This window comes from Cibotium barometz, chromosome 27 (genome assembly GCF_041138505.1).
Source record: "Cibotium barometz isolate CiBa-2024 chromosome 27, ASM4113850v1, whole genome shotgun sequence".
Lineage (NCBI taxonomy): Eukaryota > Viridiplantae > Streptophyta > Polypodiopsida > Cyatheales > Cibotiaceae > Cibotium > Cibotium barometz.
Genome location: NC_141072.1, coordinates 54646925 through 54673409, shown reverse-complemented (window position 1 = coordinate 54673409; position 26485 = coordinate 54646925). Strand labels below are relative to the sequence as shown.

General features: G+C 45.1%; 1 protein-coding gene across 5 annotated transcripts in view; it reads left to right on the top strand.

The window, feature by feature from the left end:
* The window catches only part of LOC147623534 (pseudouridine-5'-phosphate glycosidase-like), a 114929-nt gene extending 103097 nt beyond the window's left edge, over window positions 1–11832 (top strand). For all 5 annotated transcript variants that reach the window (XR_015269393.1, XR_015269392.1, XM_086821717.1 and 2 more), the window contains exons 12-14: window positions 11222–11307; window positions 11398–11458; window positions 11561–11832. Coding sequence is in view for 3 of the 5 variants with exons in the window: in XM_086821717.1 (XP_086677843.1) it covers window positions 11222–11307; window positions 11398–11458; window positions 11561–11600 (187 nt within the window). In the remaining 2 variants the exon portion in view is untranslated. The remainder of the gene's footprint in view (window positions 1–11221; window positions 11308–11397; window positions 11459–11560) is intronic.
* The last annotated feature ends 14653 nt before the right edge of the window (window positions 11833–26485 follow it).

The window sequence follows — 26485 nt, the reverse complement described above, 5'->3', positions numbered from 1 at the left end:
TGGTTGGCCCCCGGCACTACAGTGCGCTATTTGGGATGCTATGTGGGCATTGACATATCTCCGGAGCAGCAGATAGCCCCCCTTCTTCTGAGCATTCGGAAGAAGCTTCTGTATTGGAGTACCGCTCGTTTATCTCTGGCTGGCCGAGTGGTTGTGGCCAACCAGGTTTTGCTTGCTACCATGTGGTACATCACTTCTTGTTGGGCCTTCTCTCGGGCGTGCATTGGCCAGGTGCAGAGGCTCATCAGGAACTTTCTTTGGTCCGGTGGCGACGGGCGGCCCGCCAGGGCCAAGGTGGCATGGGCTGTGATCACTCAGCCGAGGGAGAGAGGCGGCCTGGGTGTTGGGTTTTATGCTGTGTATGCACCCAGAGGAGTGCTAGTGATCATCAGTAGGTTACTGGGGCACTTTTTACTTCAGTTAGTGGAGGTTTTTTCCCCCAGTTTAGTTCATTTTCACTTATATGCAGTTTATAAGTGTTTTGGTCCACCCGGCACATTTATGGCCGGTCATGTGAACACTTATCCTTTAGGGGTCACTATCATGTGGCTTGTACTTCACATTTTTCAATCATTGAGAAATCTACTGCAGTCGTGTTCACTCCCTGCTTGTTTTCCATGTCTGTTTTCTTTCTGTAAACCCTAACCCTAACCCTGTGTAGTCTTCAATTGGTATCAGAGCTTTTGAAGCTTTGCTCAACACCCGTACATTTGCTGCTTCTGCCCGTACAGTCTACAAACATTGAGTCAGCGCCGGCTTCAGCATATGCTGCCCGTACACCAAGCCTGCGCCGCCTTCTGCTGTACGTGAGCGCCACTTGCCCGAGTCTAGTCGCCTCCTGTTGGCCTTCAGCCCGTACACCTGTGCGCCGTCAAATCTACTCTGCGCCTGCTGCCCGTACCTGGTCGCCTTCAGTCGGGTACTGCGCCGTCAGTTATAGCCTACGCCACCTATAACTTAAGCGCACGTGTACAGCGCAAGTGTACTAGCCACCGTACGCTTAAGCCTTCAGCGCTAACAATACTACAAGTCGCCGCCTGCAGACACGACAGTGCCTACTGTCACTTGAGTACTTGCGCAGCCATACACTTGAAGCGCTGACTGAACCTGCAGAACTGTGGTCGCCTCAGAATCCGTACAGTACCTGCTTGCTTACAGAGGACTGGTTTCGTGAAAGAACCTGCACAGTACAACAGTCTACGAGTACATTCATCATCTCTTATCTCAGCTGGTAAGCATTACAGGTTTTGAGTTTTGGGCATTTTTATTTTTCTCTGTGAAAAATATACAGGCACAACAGGCAGTTTTTCTAGCAAGAAAAATATACAGGTTTTTAGCACAGTTTGGGTGCAGCCAATTTGGGCATTTTTGGGGCATTTTGGCATTGTGTACGCCATTTGCTGCTCTACTCAGTCATTGGTGCATTAAGCTGCACATTCAGAGGATTGAGAGTGCAGGCAGATTTGGGTGAACTGTATTCAGTGGAGTACAGTTGTTATCAGGGTTTTTGCTTTTGGGTTTTTTGGTAAACAGGTACAACATTGTGCGTAAAGCATAATGGCAAATCAACAGCAAAGTGATGTATTCACATATTTGTCTAAGGAAGACAAATTGGATGGCACGAACTACTCCTTGTGGAGTTTTATGCTGAAAAATGTGCTTGTGGCAAAAGGTCTTTGGGATTTTGTTAGTGGTGATGAACCACGTCCAGGTCCATTGGCTCCAGAGACCCCTCCCCAAGGGGGTGCTCGTGGACGAGGACAACAGGTACAGGCTCCAGGACAGCCATTGCCTGTTCAGAGAACAAATGCTCAAAAGACATGGGATGCCAGGGATGCACAAGCATTGTCACTCATTGCATTGTCAGTTCAGAGGTCCATTATACCTCATATTCGTTCAGCTGGCACTTCACAGAATGCATGGGTGACTTTGGAGCAAATGTATGCTGCTCGTAATGAGGCTAGGATCTCATTTTTGAAAAGAGAGCTGGAAAATCAGAAAATGAATGAAGGAGATGATATGTCTAGCCACTTGAACAAGCTGCAGGATTTGAGAGAGCAACTCATCAATGTGGATGAGATTATTCCTGAGACACAGCTTGTGTCCACCATCTTGCACTCTTTGCCAAGATCTTACTTGGCTTTCCATACCTCTTTGAACCTCAGCATGAGGAATGCTGTTGAACCCCTCAAGTATCAGGAACTTGTTGCTCTCTTACTACAAGAGGAGCAAATGAGGAAGAATATGAATATGAACACAAATGCTGAACAAGCATTTACTACAGGTCAAAAGGGGAAAGGGAAATCTCAGCCAAAGAGTGCAAATCAAAATTCAGGTGATGGTGGTTCTTCACAGGATACCAAGAAAGGTGATGGACAGCCCAAGAAGAAGGGAAAATGTCATTACTGTAAGAAGCCAGGTCACTACATCACGGAATGTAGGAAGAGGATTGCCAAAGAGAGAAGGCAAAAGAAGCTGGGATGTCTGTTAATGATGCTCCTAAAGCTCCTCCAGAGACTGCTTCTTTTGTTGAGGACAGGGATTACTGTTTCTATACATGCAGCTATGATGCCTCTTGGTCTTCACAGGCACTCAGTATGACAGAGCATGCATGTACTTGGTATTTCGATAGTGGTGCCTCAAAGCATATCACATCTCGAAGGGATTTGTTTATTCATGTTAACCCTGCCCCTGTTGGCAAAACTGTTCAGTGTGCCAACAATGCTTCATATCCAGTGTGTGGCATTGGGGAGATTCAGCTTACAGCCATTGATGGCTCCATTCTCCGCCTTACAGATGCCTTATATGTACCAGGGATAAAGAAGAATTTGTTGTCCATTTCTTCTTTAGCACATTGTGGAATGCAAGTCCACTTTGATGATGATAAATGCATGGTCAGAGACAAAGCAAATGCCTTGACCTTGATGCTTACTGGTACATTATGTCATGGACTTTATGAGTTGGATGCATTTCAGCCAGTGGATCAGTCTGCTTATCATGCATTCACTCTTACTCCAGCTATGGTTGATGCGGAGTTATGGCATGCTCGCATGGGGCATGTAAATTTTGGTAGTCTTATGCTTATGCAGCGACATAATATGTTTACAGATCTACCTCTCATGGAGAAGCCTCCAGATCACATTTGTGAAGGATGTATTTTGGGAAAAATGCACAGGTTTTCCTTCCCACGTGATCAGGCTCTAAGAGCAACTGCAAAGTTGCAACTTATACACAGTGATCTTTGTGGTCCCATGCAGACGAAGTCATTAGGTGGTTGCTTTTATTTTGCAACATTTATTGATGACTTCTCACGTATATGCTGGGTCTATCCTTTGACACAGAAATCACAGGTATATGATGCATTTTTGGCCTTTGTAGCACTTGCTGAGACAGAGTCTGGATGCAAGGTGAAGACTCTCCGTTCTGACCGAGGGGGGGAATATATGTCACATGTGCTGAATACTTTTCTTGGGAGTAGAGGTATAAAACATCAGTATACTACTCCTTACACTCCACAGCAAAATGGAGTTGCAGAAAGGAAAAATCGGTCACTCATGGAGATGGCCAGATGTATGCTAAAGGCAAAAAGACTACCACATATCTTTTGGGTGGAAGCAGTAATGTGTGCTTGTCATATTTTGAATCGATGTCCCACAAAGGCATTGGTTTCTATTACTCCTTTTGAGGCTTGGCATGGCCGCAAGCCTTCTGTATCGCATTTTCGTATCTTTGGGTGCCTTGCATATGCACACATACCCAAAGAGTTGAGGAGGAAGCTTGATGATAAAGCCACAAAATGCATTTTTGTTGGGTATAGCCGTGAGAGCAAGGGCTACAGGTTATATGACCCACTCTCCAGGAAGATATTTATCAGCCGGGATGTGATTTTTGATGAAAAATCAGAATTATCCATGGCTGGTTATGAGTCAAATCAGGCTGAAAATGATGTATTTGAAGGTCTTCTACCCATGGAGTTTCATTCCACAGTTGGTGATCCAACTCATGAGGGTAATGGACAGCCAGCAAATGATGTAGGTGGTGCAGAAATTCAGCAGCCAAATGAGCCAGAAGCTGAACCAAATATGGGACAGCAGGCACCACAGGTCAGACATATACCTAGATGGTATTTGAGGACACTACAGGACAGCCATTTAGAGGGTCCTCTTGCTGGTCGTACTCGTAGGGAGACAAGGACCAATGAGCATGCACACATCATAGATTTGAATCTGGTTATGGCAGCTAGTTTACAGGATGATGATGAGCCTGATTCATTTGTGGATGCACGAGATAATGTGCATTGGAACAAAGCCATGCAGGATGAGATTGATTCTATTAAAAAGAATCAAACATGGGATTTGGTTGATCTGCCCAAAGGCAAGAAAGCCATTGGTACTAAATGGGTCTACAAGTTGAAAAGACATGCAGATGGATCCATTGACACGTACAAAGCCCGTCTAGTTGCAAAGGGCTATGCACAGAAGAAGGGCATTGATTATGAGGAGACATTTGCTCCTACATCCCGTATGTCGACACTTAGGTGTGTCATTGCATTGGCTGCACATCGTGGTTGGGTTGTTCACCAGTTGGACATAAAGACTGCATTCCTACATGGGGACCTCGAGGAGGAAGTTTATGTTTTTCAGCCCATGGGATTTGCAGAACATGGTCATGAGGGGAAAGTATGCAGGCTGAAAAAGGCCTTGTATGGTTTGAAACAAGCTCCACGAGCTTGGTATGCAAAAATAGATGCTTTTCTACTCACTCAGGGATTTGTGAACAGTCCATCAGAGACCACTTTGTATGTGAAGAAAGAAGAGACAGATCTGCTGGTCATCAGTCTTTATGTGGATGATCTCTTGCTCATGGGATCAAATGATGACAAAATTACAGCATTTAAAGAGATACTGCAACAGACATTTGACATGTCTGACTTGGGCCTTGTACATTACTATTTGGGCATACAGTTTGTGCAGGATAACAGAGGCATTGGGTTGTTGCAATCACGTTATGTTGCTAAACTTCTGGAGAAGTTTAAATTTCAGGATTGCAAGCCTATTAGTACTCCTATGGAGCCTGGGATGAAACTGTCACTACAAGATGACAGTGTTTCCTTTGATGCCACTACATATGCTCAGGCTGTTGGGTGCCTCATATACTTGTGTAATACAAGGCCAGACATTCAGTATGCAGTCTCTCAGTTGAGCAGATTCATGCACAGCCCACGGTTGTCACATTGGCAAGCTGTGAAGCGTGTATTCCGTTATTTGCAGGGTACCTTGTCTCTTGGGTTGCTTTATCCTGAGGGGGGTGACATGCAGTTACATGCTTACAGTGATTCAGATTGGGCTGGTGATTTTGATACCAGACATTCCACTAGTGGGAATTGTTTCTTCCTTGGCGCCTCATGCATTTCTTGGCTTAGCAAGAAACAGACCACTGTGGCCACTTCATCTTGTGAGGCAGAGTACAGAGCAGCCTACACTACTACTGTTGAGTGTGTTTGGCTGCGTCGTCTTATGACTGATATGGATATTTCAGTGGAGGAGCCTACACCTATCTATACTGATAGTCAGAGTGCCATTGCTGTGGCCAGGAATCCTGTGTTTCATGCTCGCACGAAACACATTGAGATTCACTATCATTTTGTTCGGGAGAGACTCCAGGCAGGAGATATCAGTCTGATCTACTGTCCTACAGATCAGAATGTGGCAGACATCTTCACCAAGGCATTACCACGTCCGAAATTTGAAGCATTCCGCAATGCTTTGAATTTGTTTCCTTTTGGTGGATGATGTACAGTGATCACATATCACTCCAGGGGGGTTTGTTGGGTTTTATGCTGTGTATGCACCCAGAGGAGTGCTAGTGATCATCAGTAGGTTACTGGGGCACTTTTTACTTCAGTTAGTGGAGGTTTTTTCCCCCAGTTTAGTTCATTTTCACTTATATGCAGTTTATAAGTGTTTTGGTCCACCCGGCACATTTATGGCCGGTCATGTGAACACTTATCCTTTAGGGGTCACTATCATGTGGCTTGTACTTCACATTTTTCAATCATTGAGAAATCTACTGCAGTCGTGTTCACTCCCTGCTTGTTTTCCATGTCTGTTTTCTTTCTGTAAACCCTAACCCTAACCCTGTGTAGTCTTCACTGGGCATAGTTGATCCTATTTGTCAGAGCCGAGCTTTGCTTGGCAAGTTGGTGGTTCGTGGCCTCCTACTAGGCGCTGAGCCGTGGAAGGAGTTTCTTGTTTCCAGGATTCTCAGCCGCACTCCTTCTCTTAGCGGCCCCTGGACCCCCAGCATCAGGTGGATCTTTACAGAGCAGCGATCCAGAGGAGTGGGCCTTGGTTTCGAGGAGCGTTTTGCAGCTAGCCTTCTGAGGGCCTGGGAGCATCTGAGGCCGTCACTCTTCCAGACTCCCCCGGGCACCGATGAGGAGCGCCTGAGGCAGCCATTGATCTGGAACCCCTTGATCCGACTTCCCAGTGGTCATATGGTTGGATCGCGATCTCTTGTGTCGTGGGGCCCGTTGAGCTCCGGCCGAGCCCAGTCCTTAGACCACTGGATATGTTTTCAGTAGCTGCCTCTAGAGGTTCAGGAGAGGAGACTCAGCAGGATGAGGGGCAGAGAGTTGATGAGGCAGGACATTGAGGCGGCCATCCCTCGGGAGTGGCGGACTCCAGTAGAGGACCCTCCACCTCCACAGTGGATGGGCGTCTTTACTCGGCATGAGATCCTTCTAGCGGTCTGCGGCTCAACAGAGAGAGTCGCCCCACTCACCTTCGAGGTGGGAGAGGGAGGCCAGCTTCAGAGGACCCGACTAGATTTGGATGAGTTCCAGGGTTGTATCTCTCAGAGGGTGCGGGTGGTCGGCTTTCATCAGAGACAGTGGCATGTAGACCCCTCACCGGCCTCGATATGGGAGGACTATTCTTGGAGATTATGGGCTTGGGACAGCAGGCCTCTTATTCGCCTTCAGTGGGATCCAGGCGAGTGGCTTTGGCGAGCCACCGCACCCCACGTCACCATCATCTCACCTGGCAAGCCTGCAAAAACCATCCTGAGAGCGCGCTGCCAGACCTGCTGTGCCTGTGGGCAATCCCATAAGCAGTGCCGCTGCGACTCCTGTGCATGGCCGCACCGAGGGCAGGACGCTGGGTGTCTGCCAAAAGCTAGCCGAGCCCCCACAACCAGTCCTCTATGCGTTGTAAGCCAGAGAAAAAGCGTCACCTTCCGGGCCCGGAAGCTGTCCCAAAGGCGCTGCCAGAAGTCCCTAAGGAAGGCAAGGGAGAGCCCCTGTCGCCACCAATGCTCGGCCGTCGCCGGGGTGCCCGCTATCCTGTGCCTCTGGATCCGCCGCCCCAGCCTCGCTGTGTACTGAAAAAAGGTCTCTGACAGGGCGATGGCGGTGGTTCCAACATCAGATTTCTCTTCGGCAGTCTCCCAGGAGGGGGACGGGCACAGATGGGAGATGATTAGCAGCATGACGGCTTGGCACATATGGAGAGCCCGATGCAGGGAGGCCATAGACCGCCAGGCGACTCCATCGGCGGAGGTCATACAGGCTCTCTGGGTGGACATCATTCACACCTTGAGAGGACACTGGGGGAAACTTCAGGGCGACTCAGATCGCATGAGAGATCGCCGCAAGGCGTTCCTCCGCACTTGGCAGCCTGGCCCTTTCCTCACCGCGAGGGGCGAGGATGTCACTTGGCACTATAGGCCTCCAGTTTGGCTCTTCTCACCTCCCGCATGTACTACTAGGTAGCCCCCCCCCCCCCCCCCCCCCCCCCCCCCCAGAGAGCGGCCAGCCACGGGGGTGGAGCTCCGATGTTCACTGTATTTATTATCCCTCCTTGTGAGGTGAGCTTTGTAGCTTTATGGCGTCTTCTCATTAACTAATAGAAGGATCGTTTTTCCCAAAAAAAAAGAAAAAAAAAAGAGAGCTGCTGCTCGAGAGAGATATCAATGCTTACTTGACAACCGAGGTATCGGACTGGAGTGCCCCTCAGTATCCACTGGAAAGCCCCAACTGGTCACCAAGTCGGGGTGGGTGTTGAGCCTACCCAAAAACCACACGACTTGTGCGAGTTGATCTGTGCTCTTGATGCACGACATAAACTCTCTTATCGCCTCCACAAACCTGTGGAGATTCCCAACATCTCCAGTAAGGTAGGTTGCCGTGTTGTCTACAAACTCTGAGTCCAGCAACTCCTATGTGCGGAGAGGAAGGCGCAATCCCTGAAGTTCGGTCTCCTGGGCGGAGAGAAAACTACTCGTGGCATTGGCGGCAAAAAGAAAGAGGTACGGTGCCAGAGGACAACCGTGTCGAACCGAGCGGGAAAGGGGGAATCTGTCGCCTCGGGCTCCGTGAATGAGAACCTAGCTGTGAGGTGATGAATAAAGTTCTGAGACTCCATGAATCCACTCCATGGGGAATCCCATGGCTCATAGTGCCCTCTAGAAAGCTCCAATCCACCTTGTCATAAGCTTTCTTAAAGTCTAGGAGTAGCACAATAAGGTCCTGCTGTCGCATCTTGGCCAATGCTATTGCCTGCCAAAAGGTAAAGATGTTGTCCAGAATACTCTGATCCTGAACAAAACCAGTCTGAGTGTCATGGATCAAGTTTGGGAGGGAAGACTGAAGTCGCTTGCTGATGGCCTTGGCCAGAATCTTGGAGGCCGTCCCTAGAATCTCCACTGCCGGATCTCCAATCTATCACCACCCTCCTTGGGAATCAAATGTATCTGTGAGCCTCTCTGGCATGGCACATGTGAGCATAATCTCATTGAAGGCAGCGCGAAGGCCACCTTCCATGAGGTCCCAATGGCAAAGAAAGAAAGAAACAGGAAGCTCATCCGCCCCCAGGCATTTGCACCTGGGTAATGCCTTCACCGCCTCCGCCAGCTCCTCTGCAGTGAAAAGGGACAATAAGAAAGACCGAAGGGAGGGGGGAACCACCTCTCTTGTGTGCCTCGAGACTCTCTCGCGCGCATCCGTCACCTGAGGGGATAATGGGGCACCAATGAGCAGAGATCGGAAGAAATCCGTGGTGATGGCTCTCACTTGCGGGGGGTCAGAAACAATAGCTCCATCTTGGCCACGTAGCTTGTGAATACCGTCTCTCCTCTTGTGTGGGCCGGCTATCTCAAAGAAGTCTCTAGTAACTCTGTCACCGGCCCGAGTCCAAAATGAAGCCCTCGCATGGTATCTATACTCCACCCTCCTCTCCTCAATGGACCGAATCTCCATGCGGGCGGCAACGATCCGACTCTCAATCCACGGGCTGTCTGGGGAGCTCTCCTGGAGACACTGTAAAGAGGCTAGGCCTCTCCTCAGACTCCTCTCCTGCTCCCGAAATCCCTCCCATCTACTCTGGGTTGCCTCCTATAAGAAAACACTGACCTCCCCAAGGCCATCATCCAAAGTGCATGCTGCAAATCCTGAGAAAAAGTCCAGTCCCGCCCATATCTGCTCAATCCGGCTACAAATCTCGGGGTCCTGAATGAGGCTGTCTGGAATCATGGAGCTCGCATGTTTGTCATGCCTCCATGGGTCCTCTAAGGACAGAATAATTGGGGCATGATCTGAAAATGTAGTGCCTGCCGGAATACCAACCATGCCTCCATGGCTGCAAGCCCTCTCGTCAACATAAAACCTGTCCAGCCGAGAGAGGTTGGGGCCAATGCTCCGCCTATCCGATCAGGAGAAGCTAAGACTCCCATGGGCCATGTCAAGTTATTCTGGAATACCTACATTGGAATGGGCAGTAGCAATCAATCGGTAATTCCTTGTGCTCGAAAACATTCATTGGAGTAGGGTGTTTCAAGAGCCTCTGGCCACTTTAGAGCCTCGCAGATCTTATTTCCTTCATGCACATGGATTGCATAGCATAGATGATTTGGTTGATATGCATGGCATGCTACTTTCCTTCCTTGAAGTGAGGCAATGACTTGGATTGGGTATGCATCATAGGCAAATTTGGAATACAGTAGTGGAATTGCTTGCCCCATTACACCTATATGCCTCCTCTTGAAACCCAAGAGAGACGAGATGATTGGTCATTTGTTCCAAGGAGGCCTCAACTCCGCTCTTTTCCTATGCCTTTGCTTTTTGTTGCGAAAGCATATCACTTGTTATTGCCTCCTCCATGGATTCAGCAACATGGCGATCTCTTATGGCATCTAAACAAGCCTCAAAGGTGGTGGCGTGATGTGCTCTCATGTATTTGGAAAAGTAATCTCCCTCTTAAGAAAAAGGTCTTTCTATGGAGAGGTGTGGTGGGAGCACTGCCGGTTGGGGTTTTCTTAGCCCGTAGGTGCATTGCATCACCGGATTATAGAAGATGCTCTCGAACACAAGAAACAGTCCTCCACGTGCTATGGTTTTGCCCCTCTGCTCGTTCAGTTCCTCTAGAATCTCTTGACACGTTTAAGCATCAAATTTCTAGGTCAAAGATTCGGTCAAGACTTCTAGTTGTTTTCCACAGTTTCACCACCATTACCAGATTATACACCTTTTCTTGGATGAGATTCTGGGCTCTGTGGATCATCTACATGGCCTGGAATCATCTTATCTTTCATATTGCTGATTTCTCTTGCTTCACTTCAAGAGATCTCCTCTTCTGTCTCTTCAAGATTGCCATGATCTTGGAGAGCTTCCTTACAATCCGTGAGAGGGGTTTTATCACTGTTTCTGATGAGTAGTGTGTGTCTTGCAGTGAGACACACTCCTTTCTACATTTAATTAATAAACATAACAGTTCTTTCACCCCAAAAAAAATGTGTGTGTGTGTGGGTGTGTGTGCAGGCATGTGCGTGCGTGCGTGCACACACCTATCAGGCTCCTAATCAAGAGATCCTGGGATAAAGTCCCATTCCCTGTATGTATAAGCCATCATATCGTATGCGGTTCACTGGCTTGACTATGGCATCAAAAGACTCTCTCTCTCATCCTTCTGTGTGAGATAGCTATATTTATGTTTTCATTCTGTTTTATTTTCCATTCCATGATGAGATATGCCATGGACATTATTGTACCACTTTGGTCTCATAGGCCCATTGGGTCTTTAGTAGACGCATAATATATCTTTCTTTCTTTCTCTCATATCCTTCTGTGCTTCTAGGAGTTGCACGTCCACGGCACCACTCCCTTTAATTTTAAAGGAAGTACACTACATGCCTACTCACCTCATCTTATGTGATTATGATTTCTTAGGGATCAACATGTTTGTGGGAGTGCAATAACCCCTTTTCTGCTCAAAAGAGTAAGTGAACTTACTGGTGGAGCCTCACTTGCTGCAAGTATCCTTGGACAAGAAGATTTATTTATGCTCTATTTTTGTTTGAGAGACCTCTACTTTTGTGGAGGGATGCTACTTAACTAAATGACAGATATTGAGCTGGTGAAGAACAATGCTAGGGTGGGAGCACAGATATCCGTTGCCTTGAGTCGGTAAGTTTGTTCTGGCCTTGCAGTTAGATTGTTAGATCTGGCATTTTCAGGCTTGAAGGTCATGTTGAATGGTAACACACTTTGTTTTTGTCTTTGTTTTAGACACAAGAAGAAACAAGTAGATATGGTAGAAGTGAGATAGAAAGCTATATCATGGCCAAAGGATCTAATCTATGAAGCGAAGAGCACCAAAACAATCTACATTCAGATGACATAAACTTTGAAGGGTTTTGAATGGGCTTTAATACAGTTACTCTTGCTCATTAGTAACGAGGCTTTGCCATGTCATTTCTATTATAGATTGTATAAACAATGTACTTTTTGGTTATTTTTGGCCTTCCATAAGACCTCAATCAATTGATCCATCTCCATCTCTCGCTCTCGCTCTCTCTCTCTCTCTCTCTCTCTCTCTCTCTCTCTCTCCTCCCTTCGCTTTCTGCCGCCCTGCCCCCCTTCGCCCCTGTGCCGCATCTCTCTCTCTCCTCTCTTCGCTTTCTGCCGCCCTGCCCCCCTTCGCCCCTGCGCTGCATCTCTCTCTCTCTCCTCTCTTCGCTTTCTGCCGCCCTGCCCCCTTACGCCGCCCTGCCCTGCTTCTGCGCTGCCCTGCCCCCCCTTCGCTTTCTGCGCCGCCCCGCCCTTCCCTGCTCTCTCTCTCTCTCTCTCCCCCTCTCCCTTTTCGCTGTTCGGCCGCCTCTCTTTCCCGCCTGGGCTGGCCCGTCTCTTCGCCTCCTTTTTCCCACCCACCCTTCCTCAGGCCCCCAAGGCAGCAACATAACTCTCTCTCTCTCTGCTGAATCTCCTCTCTTTCCCTTTCCCCTACATGACTTGAACCCCCGCCCTCCCTATTGCTACTGTTTCGCGCTGGTGTCATGGATTAATTTTCAGTCCATTGGCTGTGGGAAGTTCTGCAAAAAGTCATGGCCAAGACCGGGTTTAAAGAGGAGCTCGTGAAGGTGGAGGACAAGCTTGGCACAATTATCAAAGAAAACAAGAAGATGGTCGACTCTTCCGTTACCGCAATCATAAACCGCCTCTCCAAACTCGAGAAGGGATTGGACAAAATCCAAGAGCTCGAAGAGAGAGCTTCCAAGCAAGAGGCTGAGATTTCAGCCTTAAAGGAGGAACTAGTGGAGGCCAATTTGCATGCTAAAAGTCAAGTGGCTGAAATCTCAGCCCTCAAAAAGGAGTTGGAAGCCACTTCAAAAAGCAAGCTTGAGGATGGAAAATTTCAGCCCTCCTTTATTGAAGAGCTGAATACCATCAAGGAACAAATGAGGATCATTCGAGAGGAGGAGGAGCAACATAAAGAGAAGACATCTTCATGGGTGGAGGTGATCACAAAGACACAAAAGAAGATGGACGAGGCGAAGAAATGGATCGAGGTCGCCGAGAAAGGGGAAGGTAAAGAATTGCCACCCATCCCCACTCCCACCATCATCAACATGACCCTTGAAGAGGTGCAAAGGAGGAAGACCCGGGCCTTACATGTACGAGTGTCCGGTCTAAAAGACCGTGATGATACGGAAGGGGAAACCAAGGAGCTCTTCTCTATGATGGGCATTGAAGCCACGCACACAAAGGCATGGAGAGTGGGAAAGAAGAGAGAAGGTAGTGGCGAATCTTCTAAGGAAAGAGCACTTATCATTCGTTTCCCCTCCATGGAAGCGAAGAAGGACTTCTTGAAGAGACGTCCTACACTCAAGAAGACGGGAATATTTCTTGGAGATGACCTCACACTCCCGCAACTTGCCCACATGAAAGAAGTTATGCCAGAGATAAGGACAGCCCGAGAGAAAGGGAAAGTGGCCTTCTATAGAGATGGTAGAGTGGTGATTATGGAGAGGTGCTCTTCATGACGGCGCGAGACCTATGGGACTACACTCAAAGTTGCTACTTGGAATTGTAATGGATCTATACGCCTTGATGTAGGGGCTTTTGAGAATAGTTTCACTGGGAGGGACATCATCTTCTACTGTGAGACGCATCAGGCTCCTGGACAGTCCATGCCACATGTTAGTGGATACCGATGGGAGACAGCTTGTAGACAGGAGACTCGTTCAGAGCATAGAGGACGGGGCTCAGGAGGAGTGGCAGTATTGTTTAGAGAGGAGCTACAGCCACTGATACATATAGTCTGCAGAGATGAGCAGGCTAGGTACATGTGGGTTAGACTAAGGGCAGAGACGGGCAGATATCTCTACATTGCTATATGCTATTTTGATCCTAGTACATCAATGTATGCATCACCTAGCGGGCAGTCTCCCTTTTCTATTTTGGATGATGACATTTGGGAGTTCTCCAAGGATGGTGACATCATTCTCCTTGGGGACTTCAATGCCAGGACCGCCCATAACCAGACAGTATTTTATGATACCTCAGAGGAGATGTTGAGGGAGCTTGATGTTAGGGATATGGGCCTATCTAGACTCTCACAGGATGAGGAACATATAGTGTATGGGCGGTATTTGATAGACATGGGGACTGCACATGGATTGGCCATCCTGAATTGCCTACAGAGATTCCCGACATTGGGCGGTTTCACTAGAATTCCACATAGGCATGGTGCTAGTACAGTGGACTATGTTATGGCTTAGCCCTGTCTCATTCCCTTTTTTCAGGATTTTATGGTAGGCACTAGGCCGGTTGGAACAGCAGTGGATCATGCTATCTTGTCCTTCACTCTCACATTTCAGTTCAGCACAGCTCCATTGGGACAGGTCTCCACAGATACTCGTTATACCTTTATGAGGGAGACTGACACCGTGTACACGGATGAGATATACAGACGCTTATGTGCCAAGGAGCCGGGACGGCCATTAGATGAGCTCACTCAGATATTGATAGAGACGCTTCATGCTGCAGCATCAGAGGCATATCCCCATAGTCAGCCTACACGGAGACGATCTGGGAACATGCCCCAGAACAGTTGGTATGATGAGGAGTGCAGAGAGATGAGGATCAGATTACAGAGAGGTGTGCTCATGGGTGTTACCACTCACAGACAGTCATGGATTACCTTCCGGCACCTAGTGCGACGGAAGAAGAGGGCTTATCTTGCTCAATTAGAGAGGGATTTGTATTAGTTTTTTATGAGTCAAGACTCAGGCGAGGCATGGAGACTATTCCATGAGCATTCACCATCACCAGCCATTACCTCCATAGAGATTTGGGGTGAGTATGCAGCATCCCTGTACACAGCAGCAGCAGGACAGTCGCCCCTGCCAGACCCATCGGAGCCATGCCCAAAGACATGTGCTTTCTTTACTGCTGAGATGGTAAGGAAAGCTATTGACAGGATGAGGACTGGGAGAGCATATGATCATGATGGTTTGGTAGCAGAACACTTTATTCATGCCAGAGATATGCTTGCAGAGCTTATTACTATGATGTTTAACCAAGCCATGTGTGAGGGTTTTCCTGAGACTTGGAATATGTCCACGATTGTACCTATCTTCAAGTCAGGGGATCCCATGCTTCCTGGGAATTATCGTACCATCATGATTGGTCACACATTGGCTAGATTATATGCATCTATTCTTGAGCAGGAGTTGAGTAGATGGGCAGAGAGAGAGGGCATACGTGCATCAGGGTAGGCACGGTTCAGGAGAGGTTTCTCCACTCTTGACTATATCTTGACACTCAGAGCTATTATTGAGGAGGGCAGATTATATGGCAGGAGGATTTATTATTGCTTTGTGGATTTCCGCAAAGCTTTTGACACAGTATCGAGAGCCAGACTGATGTGCAGACTACAGGAGATGGGAGTGCCCACAGAGCTGATTTGGGGAATCATGGCTTTATACAGGACAGTTGTGGGGCAGGTACGTACTACTCGGGGTATATCTAAGATGGTTCACTCCACTATTGGGGTGAAAGAGGGCTGCCCCCTTTCTCCCACCTTATTTGGGATGTACGTGGATGAGGTTTCAGACTATGTAGAGCGGGAGGGTGACAGAGGAGCACAGCTAGCAGGGACATGGATTCTGCTGTTATTGTATGCTGATAATATTGTGCTGATCTTAGATTCTCCAGAGGGGATGCAGCGTCATTTGGATGCATTGCACACGTTTGCACAGGATAGTGGATTGTCTGTTAACCTTGGTAAAACCAAGGTGATGGTGTTTAACACCACAGCACAGTGGGTTAGGAGGTCAGTACCCACCTTTACATATGGTCAGGAGACAGTGGAGTATACAGATGCATATACTTACCTTGGTGTGGTTTTTAGTGGCCCACTATTTTCCTTGAGGAGAGCAGCGCAGACCAGATTGACCAGAGCTTATGCAGCATTGGGGAGACTAGAGAGGATGTGTTCGCAGGTTCAGTTTCAGGAACCTCGAACAAAGCTTTGGCTCTTTGACACTTTGGTCACTTCAGCCATGCTGTATGGAGTGGAGATATGGGGACCCTCAGTGGATCACCACAGCCGAGCTGGTAGCACTGATGGATGGAGACGTATGGAGAGGCCCTTGGTTTCTATGATTTCCCGGATGATTAGGGCCAAGGCCTCCGTACCACATGATATTATCCGTGCAGAGATGGCTGCCCCCCCATTGGTAGTAGAGGCACTCACTCGATCAGTCTCCTTTATACATAGTACTTGGGCTCTCCCTAGAGACAGATATGCTCGCTTAGCCATGGAGTCTTCACGATAGTTGGCATCACAGGGAGACAGATCATGTTGGTATGCACAGATGACAGCTTGGTTCCAACTGCATGGCTTTAGTATGGACAGGCTACCTCCATTTAAGTACTCCCTGGATGCACCCTCCCTCTCTCTCACGCGGGCAGAGGTTACCAGACTTATCAGGCAGGACTTGATTCAGCTGGACACTAGGAGGACATGGATACAGCCGACACACGAGCTTGGTACGAAGATGGCTTTCTGTAGAGATCATCTTCTCCAGCTCACGCAGGATGGGTTTGTGATTAGACCCAACTACATGGATACTCATGGGGTACGGTGTGCTATTGGTCAGATGCGCACTTCCTCACACCAACTAGAGATTGAGACTGGCAGATTCAAAGGAGTACCAACTGAGGCCAGGATTTGTCAGCTGTGCTGTCAGATGGAGCCAGAGACAGAGTTACATTACATATGTCACTGTCCAGTATATTATGAGATACGAGGCCGTTTTCACTGCCTGTTTAAAGAGGGTTTCGGACCACTTTCTAGAGTCATGAGATACCAGGATCAGAGATCCCTCGGATTATACTTGCTGGAGCTTCGTAGACATAGGGAGGGTCTCTTGAGAGGGAGGGGATCAGAGAGGGAGAGACACCTACAGAGGCAGATTACAGACTTCTTTCGACCAGAGATTGAGCAGTCAGGCCAGCAGGCATTGCAGCTAGCCCCAGAGTATAGCCGGACCAGAGGTACACTGATTGATTGGGCTATAGAGCTGGGGCGGTCCAGGCGCCCCAAGATGAGAGGCGGCGGAGACTACAACAGAGGATTAGGACCATACTGGCACGGCATGGGAGACGTCCAGTCAGAGTACTCACCATGGAGGACATTGAGGATATCCGCCATCGACCGATGAGAGACATCTTTGGATAGTGATGTGTATGATGCTTACCTTACATCCAAAATGCTTACCTTACATCCAAAAGACATTGACAGTTGTACATTGATTTGTCTCATAGGTCGAGTTCCGCCTCTAGTAGATGTTAATACAGCTTTCTTTCTTTCTTTCTTTCTCTCTCTTTTCTTTGTAATAGAAGATATATTACAAAAAATTACTTTACAAATGGCCAGATGGCTACCATGTGATGTACTAGCTTTCCCTCACTAATTACTCCGAACCACAGGTGTAGCTCGGAGTACCTTCATCCAATATATAGCCGTGTTATTCTCCACCAAATGAGATAGTACATCGAGCTACCTTTCCATGTGACATAGCTGAGGGAGACCTCTCGACCATACTCGTCAGTCCCATGCTTGACATTTTGGAGAGTGGTATACCATCTACTCGGAGCTGATGTTGCTCCCATGTTTTTATGTTCTTAGTATTCCATGATGAGTTTCCATGGATAGTTTTGTATCACCCCAGTGAGATAGCTATATTTATGTTTTCTTTTTGTTTTATTTTCCATTCCATGATGAGATATGCCGTGGACATTATTGTATCACTTCGGTCTCATAGGCCCATTCGGTCTTTAGTAGATGCTTAATCTCTCTCTCTCTCTCTCTCCCTCTCTCTCTCTCTCTCTCTCTCTCTCAACCCCCCCCGTCGGCCACAATCACCTCATCAGCTCCAGATCCAGGACATGCTCCACCGCCATCGAGCTACCTTTCCACGTGACATAGCTGAGGGAGACCTCTCGGCCATACTCGTCAACCCCATGCTTGACATTTTGGAGAGTGGTATACCATCTACTCAGAGCTGATGTTGCTCCCATGTTTTATGTTCTTATTATTCCATGACGAGTTTCCATGGACAGTTTTGTATCACCCCAGTGAGATAGCTATATTTATGTTTTCATTCTGTTTTATTTTCCATTCAATGATGAGATATGCCATGGACATTATTGTACCACTTTGGTCTCATAGGCCCATTGGGCCTTTAGTAGACGCTTAATATATCTTTCTTTCTTTCTTTCTTTTTGTTTCTCAATCAATTTTTGGCCTTCCGAGAGGGATTCGAACCACTCACACGGGTGATATAGTTCGAGGATTAGAGGTGCTTGGGCATGTACTTGATGGAGCTTAGATGACACAGGGATGTAGTGTTGAGGCAGCATGCTGAGAGACAACCCCGGTTCCAACAGGACACCTCACAGAGAGCCATCACAGATTTCTGTGGTACACACATCCACATCGGAATCCACTGCCACCAAGGCCAAAGACGGCGTCGGAAATGCCTTCCACTAGGTAAAGGCTACACATGCCAGGTAATCCCTATGTGTAATCCTTCTCCTCCTCGTTTCCTGGAAATAATTGACAGATGCCACTACACGTACTCATTTTGATTTCACTGAGAGTTGGACAAGCTAGCACTAAATAGATTCTCCCTACTTGGAGCAGCTATTAGATGATATTCTACACAACACATGGAACGACTATGAAGAGGGAGGAGGACATCTAGCTTATCCAACCATAGAAGTGCTGCTAAGGAATGCAAGCTGGTGGGGAGGGAATGATTTAAAAAATACCCTCAAGGAGGTCGCACAGGCACGACCTCGTTAAGGGAGTTTGTTTACACAATACAAGGCACGACTAAAGAGGGAGGAGGACGTTTAGCTTAGCATGACCATAGAAGTTCTACTAAGGAATGCAAGCCGGTGGGGAGGGAACGATTAAAAAAAAGCCTTCAAGGAGGCCGCGCCAGTGCAACCTCCTTGAGGGTATTTTTTAATTGAAATAGTTACCTCCACTATGTATAAAGGAGGTAACTATTTCAATTAAAAACATGCTATATTACGTACTTAGAGAAGTGCTGCTAAGCAGCGACACAAGCTACATCAACACTAGCTACGCGCGACTTATAGATTGTAGGCATTCCTCCATGATCGTGTCGCCTGGATCATCTTATAGTGAGAAGGCCTAAAAATGGAACGCAAACGGATGGAAGGGAACGATTTAAAAAAATACCCTTAAGGAGGCTGTGCTAGTGCGGCCTCCTTGAGGGCATTTTTTTAAATTGAAATAGCTGCCTGCCCTATAGTCAGAAGGCCTACAAATGGGATGCAAGCCGATGGTGGGAAGGGAACGTTGATTTAAAAAAATTCCCCTCAAGGAGGCTGCATCATCGGCCTCCTTGAGAGCATTTTTTTAATAGAAAATATTCACATTATCCTTGCCAAGAGCATTTCGCTACACATTACAGGCTTTGCTCAAAACAGTTAATTTTTTGCTCACCTACATAGTTGAGGCCACTATTTCAATTTGAAACAACACCCTCAAGGAGGCCGCGCCGACACGCAGCCTCTTGGAGGGCATTTTTTTAATTGAAATAGTGGCTAGAGGAGAATTTCAATTAAAAAAAATCCCTAAAGGAGTTCCACGGGTGTTGTTTTAAATTGAAATAGTTGCCTCCACTATGTACAAAGCATTACCCTGCACATTACATCGCTCTTGGCATACTTTTTCATCTGAGCATTGCACAACACATCACGTCACAGATTTCTTAAAAAAATGAAAGAGTGAATATCCTTTGGTGGTTTCTGCCAGTTGGACCATGGTTTAAGCAAGAGGTCGATGCTACATGCAAGAGTCTCTCATGGCCACTTGGAGCACATAAATATTGATTTCCCTTTCTACTCTAGGTTACAGTATCAGAATGAAACATAGTGGAAAGGCAGATTGAAACGTAGTTGTCCTATTGGATGGGTTGGTCATGAGGGACAATGGTTTTCCCCCATAATTTACAACGGTCAACCAATAACATTGATTGAATTAATCATGATAGATGGTAGTAATGTCCACAAGGCAATTTGTAATAACTGTTCCATTCGTTAAAAGATTTATCACAAATTGGACAAACATTGCGAGGATTTATTGGGCATTCCCTTATCGATCGACGATGGATGAGATATTAGTGTGCTTATATGCTTAACATCGAGCTTCTCTTCTAAACTTGCAACTTGCTCCTTAAATGCACTACTCAAAGACGCATTATCTTGAGTTGCTTTGGTAGGCGCCATGGCAACATCTTACCACTTCTTAAGGTGTGTCTCTTGGCTTTTGAGCTGTGTACATAGCACTTCTCTTGTTTCATCATGCACCTCCAAAGAAGCCCCAAGGATAACCTGCTGAAGCTCCTCTTGAGTGTCGCATATCATGTACTGACCTCATGGGTTTCTTTGGAGCTAAAGTCCAATGGAGTACCTTCTACAAAGTGCATGTACATCATCTTTGCATACCAAAGAAGACAATCTACATGATGTAAGGGATGACCTTTGACTTGAAGATATATAAATTTCACATTTTCCCTTATATCATCATTCAAACATTTCTCCACTTTCCATCTTCCTTTCTTCATCTCCCTATCGCTGATAGTCCAGACCATTTGGTTAGTCACACTGCTTTGTTTACCTCCTTCCACTACATCTGAGCAGGAGCTAAAGTGTGACTGGATTATCTTCTACAAAGTGCATGTAGAGCATATTTGCATTCCTTAACACAATATTGTATGCGTGGAGATCACCATGAATGATTCCCTCTGCATGAGCAACTCCCATGGCCTCAACTAATGCATGAATAATATTAGGTAGCCCCTCCAAAAAGGCATCTAGTCGAGCCATCTCAGGAATCTCTAAAACAAGATCCTCTCTTGGGAATCTTATTATACCTCGTTGTATAGCTTCGTGATTATACACTGAAGGTCCCGTGCTTAAAGAGGAGGCTCATGATGAGTAAGGATCCCGACGTACCACCGTCGTAATAAGGAAATATTGTTACCCATTGGGGCTGACGGGTAAATGCAATGCATCTCACAAGGCCTTGCTCTGTGATATTTACATTCCATACTCCTTTGTGAATGACTTATGCTTCTGCAAATAGGAGCCTTTGTCTTTCTTTGCTACAAAGGTGATGTGAGGAGGGAAAAAGGATAAGCAGGATAGGCCTTCAAATTACACTCTCCAACACTCCCCTAAGGCACTCTCTCCGGTCTTTCTCTTCTATAGGATGGCCTCGTGAGAGGAACCCCTATTAGGAGTGAGCATTGCACATTTCTGGAAGTAATCCCTCAGTGCTCCGTACTACTTAATACTACTTCCGTCCAAACACGACTTGATACTACTTCCGTCTAAACACGACATGATTCTTTGCTCTGAGGGGCCTCCCCATGGACTGCTTGCTCTAAGTGAATGCGCTTCGATAGTGTGTGTGTGTTGGGATTCTACTCCCTTTGCTCTCTTGCTTCTAGCCTTTTCTTCTTTCCACTTTGCATCCCAAAACTGTAGCTATTGCATGTTAACTCTATGAGGGAGAGAGTACGCGAATCGGCAACACGTTTGTACATATCCCCTATGATGCTATTGAGGAGATTGTGCATATTCTCATCTAGGGAGCTATCTTCTATATGTAGAACTGTCTTGGCTTTCACAATCTTCCTTGTTTGCGAGCCCCTAGAGTTAGAGTTCATTAGAGATGATGTCTCCGATGTCATCCTCAGCAAGCGTAGTAATTCTATTAGCAAAGTTCTTTACGGTACATTCGCTTTGTCATAGGATCCATTATGCCTTGCCGTGCACAATAACAATGCTATTGTGAATACTGACAAAACCTAATTCTATGAATTTTAAAGAAGATCATATTTTATATAGAAAATCAAAATTTTCAAAATCATTCAACTAAAAATAGATGTTGTACGCGAGAGAGAGAGAGAGAGAGAGAGAGAGAGAGAGAGAGAGAGAGAGGGAGCAAATTATATGATGAATCAAAATGTTTTTTGGTAATTTTCAAAACCACACATTGAGAGAGAGAGAGAGAGAGAGAGAGAGAGAGAGAGAGAGAGAGAGAGAGGGAGGGGATGTGCATCAAATAATTAAATTTTGTAATTTAAAAACACTATGACATCATATTTTAAAATAGCATCTTAGCTAGTAAATTCATATATTTTACATTAGATGACTTGTTTGGATACTTTGTAGAAAAATAAGATTTTTTTAAAATTTTAAAACAATCTCATGTATTTGAGATTGTTACACTCATATACAATTAAATGATGACATGTTGCGACCGAGAAATATGACCCAGTGTCGAAGTAGTTTACATGCACATAAAATATGAACTAGAATTACACATGACAGCCGAGCAATACAACCCAGTGTTGAACCCTAACACACTATATATATACCCTGGAGATGACCCAAACAGTGGAGCAATAAGATTTAGAGTCAAATCCTATATACCACACCCTATGGCTGACAGGCGACACGGTATGACTAAGAAGTACAACCTAGTGTCGATCTTAATTTTCAAACAAGGGAAGGTGTCTCGTCCATGACGAGACAATGACGGTCAAGTGATACGACCAATTGTCAAAATGGCGGACATACTTATCTAACAGCATATACAATCGAACATTACGATATAATGCTGAGAGATAAGCACCACACTGTGCACGGAGTGGCCTAGACATAACTCTTAAGCCTAGCCAATCCTTGATGCTACATGTCGAAAATACATTACACCGTCGATTTTTGATTAGGTTTCTAAAAAAAACTAAATTCAAACATTAAAAAATTTACCTGTGATGTAGCTCTGCACTCCCTCTTTGTGCTCTCTCTCTCTCTCTCTCTCTCTCTCTCTCTCTCTCTCTCTCTCTCTCTCAAAAAGTGAAAATGAGCTCGATGGACTCGACGGGGGATATATTATAACCTTGTCAGGCCCGATGGGCTTTTGCTTTTTCTCGTAGGGCTCGACGGACCCGACGAGGGATATATTTATAACCTTGTCGGGCCCGTTCGGGTTTTGCTTTTCCCCGCTGGGCTTGGCAGGAAAAAGAAAAAGCACGATGGGACCAGCGAGAAATAGCAAAAGCCCAATGGGCCTGGCAAGAAATAGTAGGTCACCACAACAAGGTCAACATTTTTGATGTCAATGACGTTGGTGTGTTATTGAAACATATTAATAACGTAAAATTTTTAAGTAATTATGTAAATATAAAATCCCTAATTCTAATTGAGCTTTTGGACTCTATGTTTGCTTAGACTTGTTATCCCCAACTAATATTTTTTTAAATGCTTGTAATTCATGTGAACTTATAATATGTGAATAATCCTAAGAATTTTCTTACTTCTTTAAGAGTTTGGAACTGACCTCGCATTATAGGTTTCTTCCTAGGAGATTTCAATCCCTAGCATGATCGCCAAATGTGGAGGGTCAAGTTTGGTACTTACTGTTAACCCCATGAGTATGCTATTGGTTATTAGCATAGTTAGCATTTTGATGCTCCTCAACTCAGCCTAGGCTTGTAGCAATCATCTATTAACCACTTGTTAGAGTATATAAGCTCTAGGATTTCTAGGTAGCGTGTAGCTACTATCGCGTACTAGGAGTGCTAATCCTAGATTACTCATATACGTTTACTCTACTTGCAAGAGAGTTCGTATGACTTGGCTAGTTATATACTACTCGTTGGCATGAGACTTCTAAGATTACAGTGTTAGTATTAGGCGTGACACATACACACATGAGACAAGATATTGACTAAATGACATTCCATTGTATTACTTGTGAAAGATGCATACAACTGTATTACAAAACCTACAACCATATTAATTGTTGTGAAAGATGTATATAACTGCATTACAAAGCCTGCACATATGAGAAAGGGTATTGACTAAATGATATTCCATTGTATTACTTGCACTACAAGAGAATGAGGGTGTAACAGTGAAAATAGCAACGCTTTTATAACTAGAAGGGTAGGGAGATGTCGAGCTATTTTTGATGCTAAAAAAACTACTATTTTTGTTGTCAAGCAGCGAAAAAGCGCTGTTGAGGAGTAAAATTTTGCTGTTCAGCAGCAAAATAGCATTGTTGAGCAGCGATATTTTGCTGCTATTTTCGCTGTTCATCAGCAGCAAAAGTATTGCGTAATAAAAAACATCTAGACTGGGGAGTCTGCAGCACAAGACTCCCCAGTCTACCCCAACTCTTTTTTTAAATTAAAATAGAGTCATAGTTTTATGATACAAGCATAAACATGAAAAAAAAGATTGAGAAGAATGCAAGTGAGCCCAAAATTTATTATATTTCACAAAGTGCAAGGCCTTTGGCCATATATACAAAAAATATATCAATGAAGAGGTGGCTAATCGGAATCCTCATCGAATTCTGAGTGCTCATCCTCATTGTCTTCGTCCTCCTCTTCACTTCCTTCTACTGCTTCATGCTCATAATCTGGATCTTTCTCTTCCTCCTCCCCTCCATCCTACATACATGCCATCAAGTACAAGGTAAGCATAGGGAAATGAAATACAATTAGATATAGATAAGACAAGGTTTATTTCACTACTTACCTCGTCTTCTTGAGTCCCCAAAATAGACTCGTCCAAGTGTACGCCTAATGCACGCATCCATGCCCACAATTGTGGATGAGGGGCTCTGTAGCCATAGTCGTACTCCTCCTTTGTTGAGTCACGCCCAACAACATCCCTCTATAAAAAAAAGAAGAAAATATACAAAACAAAATGAAAGAGGAGAAGAAAATGATTAGTAGAATAGGTACTTACAAAATGAGCAATGAAGGAAGACTTTCCTCCCGAGCCAAAGTGTGAAGGCCCTTGCTTCCGTTGACGGGAAGCACTCACTGCCCTTGTTGTTGAAAAGCATGTGGGTGCTTTCTCACGTGCATGCCTCCACTCCTCGTGCATTCAAATGTTGGGCTTTTTCAAATTATTCTTTGTCGATCTCTTGAGTTTTGCTCTCCTATTAGAGATCAAAAGCTTTATTCTTCTCTTCATCCACTCCTCTGAGAAGAAAAGGCCAGCATGTGGAACAGGGAACTTCGATGATATATTGCTTTGAAAGCTTGTCTTGTGCTTTCCACTTTTTGAAGGAGTTCATGAACTCCAGGTTAGCAAGTACATGCATGCAGTTCATGACTTGCTTCATGAACTCCAGGTTAGCAAGTACATGCATGCGGTTCATGACTTGCTTCCCTCGTGCATCCATCACGAGGGCACCATTGACATCCACGTTGTACGGTAGGGTCCATGGAATAATTTATGGAATCAGTCTCTTGGGGGATGTCTCATAATGAGCAAATGAAGAGCCCCATGCTGGGGAGATGTATCGGGAGACCTAGTGCTGCTTTTACCAAAGCAAAAGCAACCTGCTCCCCCCCCGCTAGCACGTCTACTAGCCCCCCAGACTCCCTACCACATCCTCATCATCATGGTGAAGATCCACATCCATTTACATCACATCACATCCACATCCACATCCACATCCACATCCATTTACATCACATCACATCTTATCACATCCACATCCACATCCATTTACATCACATCACATCCTATCACATCCACATCCACATCCATTTACATCACATCACATCCTTTCACATATCCTCACATATCATTCTCATCTCTTCATTCACATCCACATCCATTTATATCACATCCTTTCACATATCCTCACATCTCGTTATCATCTCTTCATTCATATCCACATCCATTTCTCATTTAGTAACATTTTTTATTTTTGATACCGATGGGACTTTTTTAAATTTCTGCCAATTGCTTGGCCTAGGTAAAGGTTCTTTTTCTCAACGGATATTTTCATATTCTTTCTCAATTTTCTCAAGTGAAATATATTCAATATTCTTCTTTTTGTGTAAAAGATTCATGGGATTTACAAAAATCAATTCTACCCATATTTTTCGATAATGCTCAAAATTCAACTTTTGATAAATACTCATACTTTGAATTATGCTAAAAATTTCTCTTTTTCTATATAATTTCTTGGATCTCAATTATCATGGGAATTCCTCTTTTTGCATATAATTGATTGAATTTCAAATGTCATGGGAATTCCTCTTTTATCATAAAATAAATTTATCTAAAATTTCTCTTTTTTAATAAAAATATCCATTATTCCAAATATGCCAAGAATTTTACTTTTACCATTTAAATGATTGAATTTCAAATGTCATGGGAATTCCTCTTTTATCATTTAAATTTTTTTCATACATAAAATAAATTTATCTAAAATTTCTCTTTAAATAAAAATAGTCATTATCTTAATATACCAAAATTTTTTTTTTCATTTAATTACATGGATCTTCATTATCATAAAAATTTCTCTTTTCTCATAAAAATAAAATTATAATTTTTTTTTCTTAATTTAATTATTTATGCATAAATACTAAAAATTAGTTTTCCAAGAATGTGATGAAAATCATTCTTTTAGCATAGGATGTCAAATCCTAGAATATGGTAGGAAGTCCTCTTTTCACATTATGCATAAAAATGAATTATGTATTAATTTTTAAAAATTTTGCCATAGCTCCGTTGTTGCTATTACTGATAATTTTTAATATTTTTGGAAAGAATAAGACTGTAGTA